At 39.2% G+C, this 17356-nt stretch overlaps 1 protein-coding gene and 1 long non-coding RNA gene across 3 annotated transcripts in view; one reads left to right on the top strand and one right to left on the bottom strand.

The window, feature by feature from the left end:
- Nucleotides 1–3439: 3439 nt before the first annotated feature.
- The window catches only part of MYZAP (myocardial zonula adherens protein), a 56922-nt gene continuing 43005 nt past the window's right edge, over nucleotides 3440–17356 (bottom strand). The window contains exons 12-15 of one of the 2 annotated variants that reach the window (XM_027466802.3): nucleotides 17160–17260; nucleotides 8405–9097; nucleotides 7518–7740; nucleotides 3440–6559 (exon numbers count right to left, since the gene is read on the bottom strand). In XM_027466802.3, coding sequence (XP_027322603.2) covers nucleotides 6422–6559; nucleotides 7518–7740; nucleotides 8405–9097; nucleotides 17160–17260 — 1155 coding nt within the window. In that variant the 3' untranslated portion in view covers nucleotides 3440–6421. Of the gene's footprint in view, nucleotides 6560–7517; nucleotides 7741–8404; nucleotides 9098–12042; nucleotides 15618–17159; nucleotides 17261–17356 lie in introns of those variants that run through there. The other variant, XM_038184794.2, reaches the window with a different exon arrangement.
- LOC110351388 (uncharacterized) lies at nucleotides 9413–11214 on the top strand. The gene is made up of 2 exons (XR_002398776.3): nucleotides 9413–10436; nucleotides 11001–11214. It is a non-coding gene; the product is annotated as an uncharacterized lncRNA (long non-coding RNA).

Below are 17356 nucleotides of genomic sequence, written 5' to 3'. Positions count from 1 at the left end.
TATACATATATACCTGTTGCCCAAACTGAGTTGGTTCATTTGGTTTGTAGGCAAGTTCCGGAAAAATTGTTTTTTTAATATTTGTAAGAAAACAAGAAAATCAATGCCAATTCAATATAAATGGAAGTAGAAACATGAAGTGCCTGGGGAAAATACTGCCTACGCCATTTGATGTTTTCATATTAGTGCCCATATATAACAGGTCCCTCTCCTGAGGTAGGAACGTTATCCATTGTAAATCTAATTGATCAGTAAAAGCAGACACCTCACATTAGTGGGTAATGATCTAAATGACTCGGAAAATAAAATCTCATTGATTATGTAATTTACTTCTCACTTGCTACGGTCAGTTTGGGAAGGATGTATGCATCTACCAGATATTGTCCTAGCAGCTACAAGTATTCAGCCTGGCTAGGAGTCATTCTCTCTCACTGAGATCTTCTACAAGTGGCATCATTGCGGCTATAGTTTCAGTTGCAATTCCTTGTGCATAATAATGAAAAAAAAAATCCCATAGTTTCTTGCAGAATGGGATTGCATGCAAACGGCATTCCTTGGGAGGGCAGTACAGATCATAGCCCCAGCTCAGAGATGGATGCAGGAAATCACACACTGTTCTAATCAGAGCTGGGTATTCCCACTACTGTCTGACTAACCTCTGAATAAATTAAACGTATGCATTACTGGCATCGTGTAACGACTGAACAAATATTTTGAAACCAAAAACCAAAAACCAAACAAACAGAAGAAAAACATGGACAGAATTTTTGCAACTGAAATTTCTATTCAGCAGAAGTATGCAAAAATATCTCCTATCAAGTGCTCAGCTTCAGACTCAGCAAAAGCTCAGACTGCCACTACTTGCCACATTATATCATTGCCTTGATCTAATAAGCAACTACATTAATACCAGCTGTGTGGATAGGGGGAAGAAATATGTATATGTTCATTAGGCATTACAGCCTCACTCATCTCCCCCATGACTGCAGTGGAGATGTGGCGATTTGTGTGTGAAGCAATTATGGCTCCCAATACCAAACCTGAAACAAAAGTGGTGAGGGTGTCACTTAGTACTCTAAATTCTAAATTCCCCTAAATTTCCCTGACTAGAGATCATTCTTATACTTAATGCTGGAGGACACATTCACTCACATTTGGATGATTAACAGTAAAATACTTAGTTCAGTGATTCTAGCAAGTTAAAAATCAATTTGCTTCCCATGTACATTTAACCGTGCTTGTTTGTGTCATCTCACATGCAGTAATTGCTTCCCAACTGTTCCTCGTGTATTCCCTTGCACACGGAGATTGAACAGAACACAGAGCCAATATCCCAGTTCAACAGAGCACTTGCATAGAAATGGTCCTAGAGGAATCGAGCTTTGACTTCGGTACAGGCTTTCATGCTTCACCACACCAAGGGCCCATTTAGTAAAATCTTAATAACCAAACGATCAAAACTTTTTTTTTTTAAATAAAAGATCACTTAATGCCTCCAAAGCTTTGCATACATATGGAATAACAATTACAGTATTTACAAAGGAGTCAAATGGACTTAGACACTCATATCCCATGGAAAGTCAACATGAGTGGAAGATGTTTGGACTAGAGTCAGCTAACATTTGCCCACAACAATGTCAGCAGTGACACAGCACTGCAGAAGTGTGAGAATAAAACACAATCATTAGCTTACTGGAAAAAAACACACAGCAAAATAAATGTTGTTTTCACACAGCTGTCCGTTCTACTTCCCCTTCCCTCCCAGAACGTGGGAGTTCACAACCCGAAAACAAACACTAGGAAATGAGGAAATCTCAGTGGTGATCTCCACACATACCACCCTAAGAGCTGTGGATTTACAACAAAACATGAACCACAAACTCAGGAAAAATACAGTTCAGTTACCACCTCCCCGGAACAAGACCACACCGTGCAAGACCCACTCCCTGAAAATGTTGTCCTTACAAGACACTTGGAAGAAATTACACCTCCTACACTGCTCTGAAAAAGAAGCAAAGATGGCAAAGCAGAAAATGCTACCTTTTGCTACAGCAAAGTCCATAGGACAGGGAATAGCTTCTTCCACCATAGGACTCTCATTCCCCATCCCTTATATGCCACTCATTTAGGAAAAAAAAAAAAGAAAATAGAAAAAAAAAAAAAAAAGAGGTCAAGAATTCATTTATTGCAATTCACCTGGCCCAAGGATATCCCTTACAGGCACTAACTTGCTAGGGGCAGATGATAAACCAGATGTTACTCAAATTAGGCCAAAAATGTTCCAAAGAGGGATCCACTACAGTTCATTTTCACTGGCAAAACCCAGCATAGTACACAACGGAGATTGCAATCAGCCTTCTGGGTCCAGCTCTGCAATGGAGCTGCACAAAGCGAGCAGCCAGCTAGATCTCTACTTGCAGCTCAGGCTAGTCAGGTCCTCTGCGAGGCTGCTAAAGGCTGCCAGCTTGTGGCGTGTCTGCGATATAGGATTGTCTGTGAGCTTAAGTAAACACACAAACTATTGCCCAGAGGTTGCACACCGAGTATGACCAGATTTGCCATGTCTTTCCACACAAGTTTTAATTCCCAAGTCTGTGCTGTCTGAATGTTTTTTTCCCTGACTCTTGATACAGTGTCCCTATGACAGATCGAGAAACTCTGTAACACAGAGCTGTACTTTTTGAATTCTCTCACTTTGCAGGCTCCATTTCTTCCACACAGGAATTTGCAGCTCTTTACTTTTATTTTTGGATTGTAAGACACCTAGAAACAAAAACTACTAACAGAGAAATGCTGATCTGTCACTTATGTCTAAGTCTTAATACACAATGAAAACCTCGGCATCTTTTCTAGCCTTTAAATTAAAAAAAAAATAAAAAATAAAAAGTTGAAGTACAGCAGCATTTAGAGTTTTAATTCTTTCAAATGTTATTTCCCAAATACTTAACATAAATTTTTAGGCTGCTAAATCCTCTCGCTCTTGCTATCCCCACAGCTGGCAAACCAGACCCCATGTTCAGGAAAACTCAGGAAATGTCACAGCTGTGAACAGAAATTTGCCAAGAGGTACTTTCCTTCTGTGCAGTTTGGGGATGAGGTCCTCCTACCATGTTTTAGACAATGCAAAAATCAAGGTACTGCAGATGCCGCCACACTGATTGATGCCTGCCTCACACGCTATAGCTCTCAGACTTGCAACACATCATTCAAGCTCTGTCTGCCATCTTTCAGACCTGCATGACTGCCCAGCTTCAGGTCTTACAGATCATTTCTTAAGCATTTACATTCCCAAAAGTTTTCTTTCCTTGCACCGCAAATGTTTTCTAATTTCATCTCCAGTGTTTTCCTTGTTAAGCAACTGAAGCAAGAGTTCCTGACTTTCCCCAAAATTTGACTGCAAGCTTTACATGGTCAAAACAAAACATTATCCACACAAGAATTTCAAAAACACAATTTCAATTCTTTATTTTCTGCCAGATTAACAGTCCACTCCGACAAAACAGTTCAGTCCAATAAAACAGAGCAAGATCCTCGATTCCCAGTGTATGTTTTGAAATGTTCTGTAACCTGAGAACAGTGAAATACACAGTAACAATACTACATGTGATAAGAAACTTAATTCAGGATGGCTAAGCCATTCAGGATTCACCCTCTCCTTCTCTAACATATAACAAGCTCCTGGATTGCACATCCTCCTTATCATGGGACTCTTTATACCTAACTTCACTTTTCTGCCACTCACAAAATCTTAGCACAGAGTACACATCTGCATTCAGAATCTGGGAACAACAACCTCCCATGACAGCTTCCATCACAAAGTTTAGAAAGCAAAAGTAAGCCTTGAAAGCACACTGAAGAGAATGTAATTTTCATTATTATGAAGCCCACATTAAGCTAGACTTCAGTAATCTAGAAAACAAATTCTTAACTGCGCAGCTTTGTGAAAATTCCTTTAGCACTGAAAAGCCAGTATGGAAAAACCACACACAACTTGAAAAGGGTGCAACAGCACAGGCAATACGACAAGGGTGATGATCTTAACAGGGACAGACACACACAGGCCTGGAAATGGTAACAACCTGTGCTTTGTGCAGCAGCAAAGGGAAAGGCAATACACCTCTGAGGCCCCTTGTCCTCAGGCAGTTCAACAGACTGAAATAAAGGGAAGACCAATGACGAGACTCAACCGGACTAGTAGTAGGGAGCAGTGATGGCAACGGTGATCTGAGAGGCGACCTGCATCCACGAGAGAAGAATGCTCCACTGGCCTCCTGTGCAGTCAGAGCCACACATTGAAGAAAGAGGCTGGGGAGAGAAACACATGCAGTGGAGGGATCGCACGGGTTATCAATATGGGAACTGAGGTCTGAAAGACTGAAAATGTGCCAAAAATCAGTGCTGATGAAGACAAGTGACAGTAAGAAGCCATGAGGATGAAGCAGGAGCACAAAAACAAACAAACCAACCACTCAGCAGGAGAGGTACGTGGTAAGGACAAGGTCACAAGGCCTGGAAGTGGCAAACACCAGCACAATCTGCAGTCTGAAAACAAGATAGGAAATGAGAAAGCATGAGAAGCCTCAGTAAGAGAGCAGCTGTGGCAGAAAACACAGACATTCAGGTCTCCACAAGATACTCAAGTGACTGAGGTACACAGAAGGTGTCTGGGTACACAGCTGGTTATTTAGATGGACCCGCAGAAAGCAAGAGGAGATAACAATGGCAGGAGGATGCACGACACATGGCGTAAGTTTAATATGTTCGCATTTAGCTGGACGTGATATGTGATACAAAAGGGAATAGGTGTACAGATGTAGAATATGAACTTGCTCTTAGGAACGGATGAGTCTTATGAGGAGAAGGGAAAAGCAGAGAGTCCAGAAGCCAAGAAACAATTAGAAAAAGAATACAGTGAGAAGAAAGGGTATAGGAAGAGGCATCACAGATGACATAGCGGAAAAAAAAAGCCACGTATTAGCTTAGCAGCAGTTCTGCCTGTCAAACTGCAGTGCCAGGGCATGGACTGTACCACAGGGACTACTTAGGAGCTTATGCAGTCTTTGGAAAAGAGTAAGTGCCTGCTTGTAAAGCGCTGTTGATAGCATTAACTTCTTTATGCACTCAAGAAGTAGTAGGGATTTTCAGCCTCCTTTTCTAAATGATATTATGCAGCTTTTTGAATGCCTCCTATCTTGGTTTCCAGGGACACCACTCCTGCAGGAATATGTTCACATACAGGGGAAGCCTTTCACATAGAGCTGCCCCTTATGCATTGCTGCTGGAGTACCTCAGAAAACAGGTTTTGCCAGGCCAGACATGGAATCTGAGAATGTTTGTTGGTTTTTTGTTTTGTTTTGTTCTGTTTTAAACTAAAATGAACTCATAACAGGGTTTGAATATGCTAGTCAGCAGCGTAACATCACTGCACAATACCTCTCATTTGTGTTCCTAACCTTGCAAAATTCATAATGAAAGGCAGAAAATGTTAGAGTAAGGAAGACTTTTGTTTTAATCTTCAAAGAACAGATAGATCTGCAAAATACACAGAACTTATTTTCTCTAAGAAAACCAGAGGGTGGATCTGTTAATTTACAGTATCAAACTATGAAAAAATAGTATTCCAAAGTTTGAAAGCACTGTACAAAAATATGGAAAAACACTGAGGCCTTTAATAAAAACATTAAAGTCTTCAGATTAACTTGATCTCTTGATGTGCTTTGCAGTAATCTCCAAAAATGAAATAGCAGAATCCCTTATTTGAATTAGAAAAGAAAGAAATTTTGTACCTATTTACAGTACAATGGCAAAAAGTGTTATTTTAAGCTATGGGCACAGAAACAAGTTCTCATGTGATAAGAAGGTAAGTGTGTGATAGTTAGGCTGCAAATTACTTAGTTAACCAGGCATGTATTGTCACCATATGGTAAAAGCAAGATCATCTTAAATAGTTTATGCCTCAATAGAGGAAGTATCTTACATTTATACAAGACATACATGCATACATTTCATACATGCAGTTTCCATCCAGCAGTTCACAGGCACCTTAGCTAACTTTATAGATATGAGTTATGATGCCCTTTGCACTCACATTTCTTCACAGAAGAAATCTTCTCTTGTAGATGATTTCATCATAGCCTGCAAAAGTGTGTTAAGGAGCTTGTTTTACTATAGTTGAAAACTATTAGACTTTTCACAAGGCTTAACTGCCCCAAGTGCTCCTAAAAAGGTCTCCAAATAACACTTGGGGTTGCCACTTAACACTTATAAATATAAGGTTTATAAAGAACCCTTCCCACAGCTGTAATGTTAAAATTTTCAGAAATAACTGACTAGATCAATGACTCTCCATATTCACGTTCGGGTTTTAAGTACTGCAGAAAGATCAGTTACATGGTTCATCCTCAGACATCCCTTCTTGAATTCAGTCCTCTGCTGAAAAATAATCTTCATCTCTCACTTCTCTGTATTGCATTGCGGCCTCCCCCTCTGGTTCAAAGCTCATCATTTTTATATTCAATCTCTCTGCAAGCTTCTGTGCTGCAAGCTTGGCTTGCATTTCCTATTAAAAAAAAAAAAAAGTTAGAAGAAGTGTTTTTGTCATTTTTATCAAACAAATATAGTAGAGGAGAAACTCAACGTAATAATATCAGTAACGTCACAGTAGACGTTAAAATTTCTAGTAACTGATGAAAAATTTTTTTACATTAGTATATAATTGTGCCATTGATATCTGAAGATTGACTTTTTTTTTGAGTTAAAAAGCCGAAAATTTGCAGTCCTCATCTGTGATGTACTTACGACAGCTTTAACAGAATAAAATCAGTCTATATAGCAGACTTGTACAGTATCCATGTAGCAATAGCAATGCTCTTCATTCAGCAACCCCAGAAAAAAAAAATCCATTTTACAAATAAATTAGCTCCCTTGAAGTATCAAGAAGACTATATTAGCAAGTGCTTGTAAAACAGTAAGTAGCAACAAACACTTTTACTGTACTGTCTAGTTTGAAACATTAGCTCAGCATCACCCAGAAAGTTAAAATCAAAATCCATTAGAAGAGAATTTAGCAAGAAATTCCCTTAACATTGAAGAACTTCAGAACTTGGATTCTTCAGGCACAGCATAAACTAAGGCAAATACGGCTACTTGCTTATTTTAAGAATACCAAACACTACTGGTCTTTCATTTCTGGAAGGACTGAAAGCAAATTAAAGGCTAGTAGGCAAGGTTTATACTTTCTAGTTAGAGGTAAAGAGACTGTAATGAAGTTAACGTAACTGCACATGAAGTGTGACAATAAATTTTCATTAATGCAGGAACAGCAGTTTCAGAAGGGATTAATACATTTTTTAATCACAGCTTTAAGAAATTCAAATACAAGAAAAAGTGTTTTTCTTCAGTCTGGCAATCTCAATTTCATCACCAAATTCAACAGTATCAAAGATGTTATATATATTTTTTGTGTGCGTGTGTAGTAATTAAGTAATTACTTTTCAAACTAAATCACAAATGCTTACCTCATAAGCTTCTTTTTGTTGTATCTGAATTGCTATGGATTCCTCTATGGATAATAGCTTAGCAGGGGCATGGTGAAGTGGTGGTAGCCGAGCTGCTGTGATGTCATTCAAATGTTTCTTATCCCGAAGTCGTCTTTCTTCAGTAGTAATTGGAGAGCCAGCTCCCCCAGGTGACTGACTGGATGAGGAACCATGCGATGATCCGCTTTGCTCTCCTGATAATCTACAAGTAATAAAACACAGAAGCTGTGACCCATGTTTGAAATACAAGGTTGAACTGCTTCAGTTCTAAAACTTATTTTCAGCATGCAAGAGTAAAAAAGTTGAAAGAAAATGTGGAGTGTTGTGACGCCATCCACAAATAAATAACAAGATCAATCTTCTCCTTAGTAATACATGTATACACCATCTCTACAGATAAACAATATCACAAGTTACTCCTGACGGTGAACAAAAAAGGTAGGCCACTGATTTGGCAAGCACCAAACAGCAATGCTTTAGGAGTCCAAGGAAATAGAAATTGTTACTATTGCCAATACAACGTGAACTGCTGTTTCTGTAGAGATGCAGGAAAAGCAAAAGGCCCCCTGCTGTTAATGTTTTATAAATTCTAGAATCAATTCAGAAAAAAAGTTTGCTAATTGTTTAAGAGTTTTGTAGCTTAAGAAGATCGATGACTTTTGTTTTTACCAAATTGATTGAATTAAATCACCATTCAGTATTGAGGCTGTGCAGTACTTAATGCTAAAGAGCCAGTATGTTAACATATGGCTTTAAATCCCTTTGATCACTACAAGAAAATAAACTCACCATGCTTCTTCTGCAACATTTCCAATTTTACACAAGTCAATTATTTCTTTTTTTTTTTTTTTCCTAATAATACTTACACATTTGTTCTGAATTTGCTTCTTTTTATGACCGGGTTCTTGGCTCTAGACTCTAGAACTTCAATATAATGCGGTGTCTTGGGGTGCAGACTTCCAAAGATGTTGCCTTTATGCTTAGCCACCTTCTGCTCTTTTTCTGAAACTTTTTCACTATTATCACCATCTGCAATAGTAACTTTTTGGAAGGCATCAACCAACGTATCTCTGTTGTTGTCTGTAGCACCTGCACCCCCTGCACCATCGTCAGCATTGCTCTGAGATATCTGACAATCATTTTTCATGTGACTGCTTGTAGCTGGCTGGGAGACAGCTTCACTAAGCAGACCTTGATCTTTGGGAACAGTCTCTATTTTATCATCATCTCCCAGAGTCCTTTGACTTCCTACAGCTGTTTCTGTGGCCCCTTGCCCAATACATTCGGCCTCCTGCTCTCGGGAAGGCACCTCGGGAGCTTCTGTACCAGCAGGGTTCCTGCTCGGGGCTGGGGATTGCTCTCGGCTCAGCGTGTCCTGCGGGGCAGCCTGCTCTTGGCTCGCGTTTGCCTTCTCCTGGTTTGCGCGGAGCTCCAGCCTGACAGCAGACAGCAGCTCCGCCGTCCTCGCCAGCTCCTCCTCCTGCAGGACGGCCAGCTGGAGCTTTTCGGCGAAATCCGCGATCTTCTGACCCTTATCGGGCAGCCTGGCGATGAATTTCCTACAAGAAAAGGAGACGCTTATTTACGCGGAGGCGGCGGGGAGGCCCGCCCGCCCGTCCCGTCCCGGCGCCGCGCTCACCGATCCGCCAGCAGCCGCCGCTGCCGCCTCAGCATCTCCCGCAGCTCGCCCAGGCTCCGGCCCCGCAGGCCGCCCGCCGCCGCCATGCCCGCCGCTTCCGCGCCCCCTGGGCGCCGCCATCTTGGCGGAAGCCACGGCGGGGCGGCAGGGCCAAGCTTGGGAGGAAGGCGAAGGCGGGGCGAAGCGTTCCGCCCTGCCCTGCCCGCCGTGCTCGCTACCTAACGCCTGGCGCTGCCCGCCCGCTGGGTGCCTTTCAGCAGGGTGCAGGGAGCTGCTTAGCACGCGAGGTGCAGCCTTCAGGGTTTTGTTACAATTTCTCTTTCTACGCGGTGTTTAAACGCACTTACGTATAACGCAGAGAGCGAGTAGAGAAACTCAAATTATCACCAAACCTTCACCTCCCCGCATCCCACTGCCTCAGCGCCACAAACACCATGTCCCTTCCATCCCACTGCCTCAGCGCCACAAAGGCCAGGTCCCCTCCATCCAGCAGCGCTGAGGTCCTTACAAACGGCAGCTCCCAGGAGGCAGAGCTGGGCCCGCTGAAGTGGATCCCAGCTGAGGCTCCGTGGTGCGTGTCACAGCGCAGAGACGTTTCTCCGAGATGGCTAAAGCAGCTGTTTCACAAACAGGATGACCAGAGGCCTGTCCCGCAGGGATGGAGGAGGAAGCATTTTAAAATGGCTGCCCGGCCCTTTGTTTGCTCAGCTGGAAGGTGAAGGGGAAGGCTGAGGACCAGGGGAAATGAGATTAATCAAGGAGGCAGCTACCCATGGAAAAATACCACGACCAGGGGGAGAAAAAACAAGTTAAGTGCCTAGTTGAAGGGAACATTTTGCTGCCTGCTATGTACAACCTGAATCATTTCCCAAGAAAATCACTCAGAGAATTTTCCTTAAGAGTTCAGTGAAGAGGAAAAAAAAATCTTTTTTTTTTTTTTCTTTCTTTCCCCTTACCAGGCGATCATTCAGTTGTAGAACACAAGTTCTCCGAGTTGCTGTCTCTATAATGCCATCCTAAATTATGCTGTCTACGTAGCATTTCTGCAGCTTGCAAGAAGGAATGCTTAATCTTTCCTTTTAGCCTCTTTCTCCTGCGCACACTGGACAAAAAGGGAAGGTTGGGCATGGAAACTGCTTCTGCCCATGTGGAAGTGAGTCTAAATGGAAAAATCTTATTTGACATCTGCTCTACACTCACATGATGATGGCTCATCTCAGTTCAACTGCTGTTACTACATATGCAGAAAAGTGACGCTGGTGAGTTAGTTTATCTGCTAACCTGCATAAACACAGAAAAAGGAAACAGAAGATGAAGAGGGTAAAGTGTCCTAGTAGCATGACTGCTGGGATCATGATTGATCATTCTGTATCCTCACTTTAGAAATTAGGCTTTGAGACGGGTAACATAGTTTCTCTGGTGCTAGGTGGAAATAGTGCGGGGCAGGGGAGGTAGAATCAAACTCCACAGTGTAAACCACTCCCGAAATAATGGATTCATCTTCAGTCCAAATATTGGTGCTATTTTATCTATTTCACTTTTTTTTTAAAATGAATTTTTAAAATCAGCATGATTTATCTTTGTAATAGTTTATTTTCTTTAATTTAAAGGAAAAAACTCCTTCCTTAACCTTACTTCTCTAAAAACAAAACAAAAACATTGTAAAGGCTATCCTATGTTTTCTCATACCTTTCAGTGTAGTGGTTTACATTTGGGAAGCAATTCAAATTGTTGTAGTGTGTCTACAGACCGTACACACCTTTATAGAATACTATAAACTCATAGGTGCACATTTTTACATATTTTTTTCTTTAATCCACCAGGTTCTTCTTATTTTTGGAAGTTTTCACATACCTGAAGTTATAGATGACTTCTACCACCTTTGTCTTGTTTTCCCGTGCTTCTTCCATGTTCTAGTGGTGAAACTAGAGTTGGAAGGGCTTTAACTCTTCAGGACTCTTAAGCACATTTGTTCTTCTACATACAAAAATCTCCAAGTGCTGAATAGGAATGAAATAAAATGCAAGTGGAATGAAATAGTTCAGCATGTACACCTCCATTCTTGAAGCAGGTGTTTCCCGTACAGAATTACAGACTTAATGTAGAAAGTACTAACTTGTTACCTATCTGCTTACCCATCCATGTGTAAAAGCCTTTGGATGTCAAAATGAGGATTTGAAGCCTCTCCCAAAAGCTGTAGACTGCAACTTGCAGAATCCCGTTTTCTAGTTTCAGCACTGAACATTGTCGATCTCAAGATTTTACAAGGTGCTTTTGGCAATTTCTTCTGAGTACACACACAGGGAAGCATTAGTCAAGTAAAAACCTTCACATTCTACAGCTGAGCACCACAAACCAGCAACACTGTAATTGTCATTTTTGTCAAACCTCTTCTTAAGTAGTTGACGTGGCTTGCTTAACTGTGATTGCCTTAAAGATAAATTGCTATCATCAATGAATGGATATAAACAAAAAAAAAAAAAAAAAGAAAAAAAAAAGAAAAGAAAGAAAAGAAAGTGGGCCACATTCATCCCAATCGTATTCCTCTTAAAGTTGGAGAGCATCACCCCAGATGTGTTCAGATGTTATCTGTGGGATCTGAAGATTTTTGTTATTTTTGTGAGTGCTACATTGCCCAGTTCTTGTTTATCCTGTGCACGTCAATAGTTCTTTAGTTCATAAAAGAGTTTGTCTACTTTTTTTTTACTTGGCTTTGAGAAGTCTTTAGTCTTTAGCAAGGGAGTGTCTTCCTGTTCTCAGGAGCACATCTGCCAAAGGAAACACTGACAAGAACGTCAAGGCTGCAGAGTAACCACTTTTGCATTCATACATGTTTTGAACAAACACGATTATGTAGAGTAAGAGTTTTCAAGGTTTAAAGGTAAGTTTATTTCAGAGTGTTTATATAACAGAACAAAAAGTTTAAATACAATATTTATTGCAATTTAACCTTTTCAGGTCTTACATACAGGATGTTTTAAAAGCATATAATTCAATTGCAGTATTTATACAGCATATATGAAAACTGTATCCCAAAATACTTTCCAGAAGATCTGGAATCACAGTAGAACACTTACCATGGTACAAATGAAGTCATACAATTGACTTACATTTAATGCACTTTCTGGTACTTAACTATATGGCTTTTATTGATGTTTACAGAAATTTTACTAGTTTCTAGTCTTATAGTACTAAGTTATCCAATCTCAAACTGAAAAAGAATTATACTGAAGCATTACAGTCTTTTCAGTCAGATTTGTTATTATTTCTGCTAATTTACATGGCTGCTGATTTGACTGGAAAGCTCTATATTTTCATGTAACACAATTATATAAATACTGTTCCTCTCCTTTTCTTCACAGTTACCAAATTTAGACTAATAGTCCAATCAAATAATGGTCATACATCTCACTAAATATCAAAATGCTCTAAAATACAGCATAAACTTCAATCCTTATTAGATTTTGAAAAAATGTCATTTGTCATCAAATAACAAAGACAGTTTACACAGAACACTTTTGCAGGAAAGATTGCTGCAGTCTTGGCAAAATTTTGAGCAGATGATTATAATTTTGCAAATCTCAAATATCCTGCAATATTTTCAGAGAGATACTCAGAAATCTATTAAAAACAGAGAGAACTTCCTTTTGAAGACTGCATTAGAACAGCATCTTGATTCATCCTTGTCTCTACTACCGTTCTCTGAGCTCCTCAGTAACCAGGTTCTGTCTTCTGAATTCTGGCCAAAACCAGACAGAGAAATAACACTTAAAATTTCCAGTCTGTGTATTTCTTTTACAACAACCTGCATTTTCATTAATCTATAAATAAAGCCTTCATCTATTCATTTTGTTTTGATGGTAACTCACCAACCATGGTTCAAAATTAAAATTCTGAAATGCAATCTAACTTTTTGGGCACATAAAATGGTAACAGGCATTATGCAATGACCTGAGATTGCATCCCTTATGGATATTAATATGAACAGACAGGATTAGTCTCTAGTATTTCTCTTCAAAATTGATTTTGTCCAAATATCAGCAAATCTTTTTGCTGTTATCATCCACTAGAGGGAGATACAATACACATGTACAAAGCTTGTGCCTGAAATTTGGGCTGGGTCATTACCCATCATCTTTTAGGTTCATCAACATAGACTTCCAATTTAAATATATTCTCATTTAGAGTTTCAGTTCAAGATCTTGGCTGTTCATGACCTAACTCAGTTATTGATCAAATTAACTGTTACTTGGGAACTTTTTTCAAACCCACTCAAGCACCAAAACTTCTTTCAATCAAAAATGCAGGTTAAGACTACAGCTGTTTTCTTGTCATTGGTATTGTGGTGCAAGACTATAAGACTATTCCTCTGCTTTGCATAATGAGAGTACTTCCTCTGAAGGACTTTTGATAGGGAGCAGCTGACTTAATTCTCAGGGACCTTCTCTTCAAGCCCTTTCTAGCTCAAAAAAAAAGTTTTACACCTAAAAGAGGTAAGCAAATTAAGCAAATGTGTGGTATTATTTCTGTTCACTAATGCAACAGCTGGGATTTTCTTTGGCCTTTTGATACCTATGAGATCATTCTCACTCATTTATCACATGCAAAGTAAATGAGTTTCCTTTATAGCTATTAACTTGTTGTAATTATGCATTGTTCTCTTTAAAAGAAACGCTATTCCATCCCAATAAAGATTACAGGCTTACTTCACACAGTAGGTATTTTACCTTTTTGTCAATGACTTTGATTGCAGTTTCTCTTGAATTCTATGCATAATACAGCCCACAGTACTGTGTTTGACTTTCTAAAAAGTAAGAACCATTCTAAGTCCTCAAGAGTTGAACATGTCATAAGAGAAAAAAATAACTTACATGCAAATAGAGGATGATCTAAGCATAAAAGCTGGAGCTTTAATTACATCACACAATTCTCATTCCTGTGATGTACTACATCAAAACATCCTCCAATCCAGGCTTCTTCATTTACTAGTTAAACAGCACAGTTATAGAATAAACAAAACTAACAAATTCAGAAAACCATGAAATAATGCAGGAATAAAATTGGGATTATGAGGTGAGTTTTCTTATTTTAAGTACAACTTTGAGTATATTTAATTTTAACAGACTGCTGAATTTAAGAACTTGCATTTAATTGGAGACAAAAGCAATCACTCTGAAACCTTGTGGCGGTGAATACCTCTGGGGTTGACATTCAATGCAAGAACAGTATTAGTCATACAGAACCTAAGTTTTTTGTTTTCTATTGCAGTTACTGTAATAAAAAAAAATAGTCTGCCCTGCATTCATGTTAATAGCACTACAAGAAAATACTAATAAATTCATTTTAGTTCAGTAAAGGCAGGAGATTTAAACAAAATGTAAAAAATACAGTATATATATTTAAATAAGTTCAGTAGTAGATGCAGTAACTCCTGCTGGTATTTTGAAGACAGGGATAAGATTTTAAGCGTTTTGGAAAACAAACTACTTAAGATCAAAATCCCGATTCAGAATTGCTATTGCTATAGGAATTGCAGAAACTGCTACAAGTTGCTGTAGGCAAAATGCTGTTTAGTGAGAATTCCTTCATCTAATGCAAAAGTAATTAAAAAAAAAAATCCTACACAATTCCTATTGAATGTAAAACCAATAGTCACTCTACCCCATGACTGGCAAGTACAAACCAGTGCCTCATCAAACAAAGCAAAGCCCATCATAAAGCTGCTCTATCACTTACTGTTTTGAGCAACAAACATGACATTCATCTGCATGTGTTGAGGGCATTCTTTGAGAACAGCCCAGTTGCATCCCCTTCCATCAAACGAGTGCTGGTTACTAGTGAATCTATTCCAGGGGAATGGAGCCCTCAATCTCCGCAGGTCTCTAAGATAGAAATGAACAGCCCTCACACTTCGTACACAAAGGGAGAGCTTTCAGATTAATGCCCTCTGTCAGGGTAGTTTCAGATTCTTCCCCTGGCAGTACTGAAAATAAAATATATTAGAGATTCATTATACAAACAGAACACATTTGAAGAAAATCTGTACAGCTATACAACTCCTTCCTTACAGTTATTTGAAATGACATTGCACTAGACAGCTTCTAAAGAAGCAATAATGACTGCCGTTTCATTTATACCTCTTCTTGCATATCTCCCACACAGTTAATGTCCGTAGTAACTTCAGATATGAAGCTACTAAAAAGCTGCTTTCAGGATAAATTTAGCAAGACTCCATGCTGCTGTTCTTCTTTATGACTTGATAAAAATGTATCTAATCAAGCTGCAAAGGCGCAAAATATTTGCCTGTATTTAGAAAGCACATTGACCTGAATGCTCAAGACGTACTGTTCTTTGTGCTAAATTCCAACACTCTCTTGAATGGGGTGTAAGTCCTCACTGGCCTTGCACTTTCAGGAGATCTTCTGTTCTCAATACTTGTACTGTTAAGGAGACAAAACAAAAATTACAGAATTAATGTCAGATGGCTCGAAGTGCCACTACAATGAGCTTGTGCCTTGTTATTGACATTGTTGGGCTAAAATTAAACTATTCAATGCAATGGTATGTTCCATATTTCTTTTCTATAATGCCACAACGTATATTTGATAAAAAACATGACTGATACTGACAAATTTACATGCTGGCTACAAATATACACGGCTAAAAAGTCTTTAAAGATATCTATTTAAATTTCTGTAGCTAAGAAATTAACTATCATTTCCAGCTTTGACAAACAAATGGACAGTTTGAGCTCTGCTGGAGCTCATATTGGAATGTTCAGCGATAGAGTTGCTTTGCTGAAGGATCCTGTAACAGTGAAGATAGTAGCATTAAATTTAAGAACGCAACTAATTGTGAAGTGTAATTCCATAAAAGCAAAACTGCATAGAAGTCAAAGATAAATCTCAAAAACTGAAAGAATTTCAGTTAAGTAGGATTTGTGGTAATATACAAAGGGGACCCAGAGAGGACAACAGAGATATTTACATCCTGACGCAAAAATATGTTGGCGTCCTAAGTGAAAAGCACTGTTTCTGATGTTTCAAAGTTCATACCATTAAAATCTGCTCTAGGCTGAACACTGTCATGCGTGTATTTTTAAATAGGGAAGGGAAATTTTAGTTTGCATTTCATATGCTAGCGTGGATTTCAAATGCTAATTTACATTCCTCAAACTAAATGATTCAATTTGCAGTGCAGTTAAAATGAACTAGTTTACCTGATGGTAGTAAAAGTGCAATGCAATGACCCTCATTACTGTACTGTTTTGCCCCTCCTTGCAAAGGTTTGCTGGGGGAGAGATTCAAGAGCAAGTCCATAGCATTGTTTCCAGGGCTCAGTACAACCCTACTGCAGCATTTGGGACAGAGGATGGGGAGGAGGAGGAGAAGGGAAGGCACTATGGCTGAATCTTTACTAAACCTGGCTACAGAGCCACCCTCCACCACAGAACAGAGACAGGCGAAGAAGTGGTAATCTGACTGTGCTGTTTACTTGGCAATTGCCCACTTAGGCCTAGCATAGCTCCAAAAATTTCTGCAGCCCTGAAACGTTTCTGTTGGTGTTACCTGCCGTTTAAAATGGTTCTTGATGCATCTGGTGGAACACAGAGAATAAAGCATGCATGAAACCAGCATTAAACAGGCTCAGGGCAGTGGTGTCTATTGTCTTCTGCTGTGGTGCTAGCAGACATTTCATCAGTATTTTCTGCATTTCACAAAGTCCGATCTCTTGACTTCTAGCTTTACTCCCTGCTTAAAACATGTTACTGTAACTAAGTACTCCCTGAAGGTCTGCAATACGTTTGCATCTAAAACTGCTTAAGTCATTAAAGCATATTACACCTAGTGCCTACTAGTTCCTCTTTGAAAATTAGGAAAATTTTGCAAAACTTCACAGTTCATGCTAATAGTGTACCAACACAGTGACAATAAAGGACATTATGAAGAAGTTTGCTATAAAGAAGCAGAAAATTGAAATACCTGGATGGAAGATCACATTCTACACCAGCATCTCTGGTTTCTACATTGGTCTTTGGTTGATTTTCCATTAAATAGTCCAATTTATCTTGTAATTCTTTATTCTGTAAAACAGTAATTTTCAACAGAAGTTTATTTTATTTCAGTTATGTTAATTAAATTACATTAATTAAACAAGAAAAAAAAAGTTCTAGAGTGGC

The sequence above is a fragment of the Anas platyrhynchos genome, chromosome 11 (genome assembly GCF_047663525.1).
Source record: "Anas platyrhynchos isolate ZD024472 breed Pekin duck chromosome 11, IASCAAS_PekinDuck_T2T, whole genome shotgun sequence".
In the NCBI taxonomy this organism is placed as follows: Eukaryota; Metazoa; Chordata; class Aves; order Anseriformes; family Anatidae; genus Anas; species Anas platyrhynchos.
This window is presented reverse-complemented; position numbering and strand designations above follow the sequence as displayed.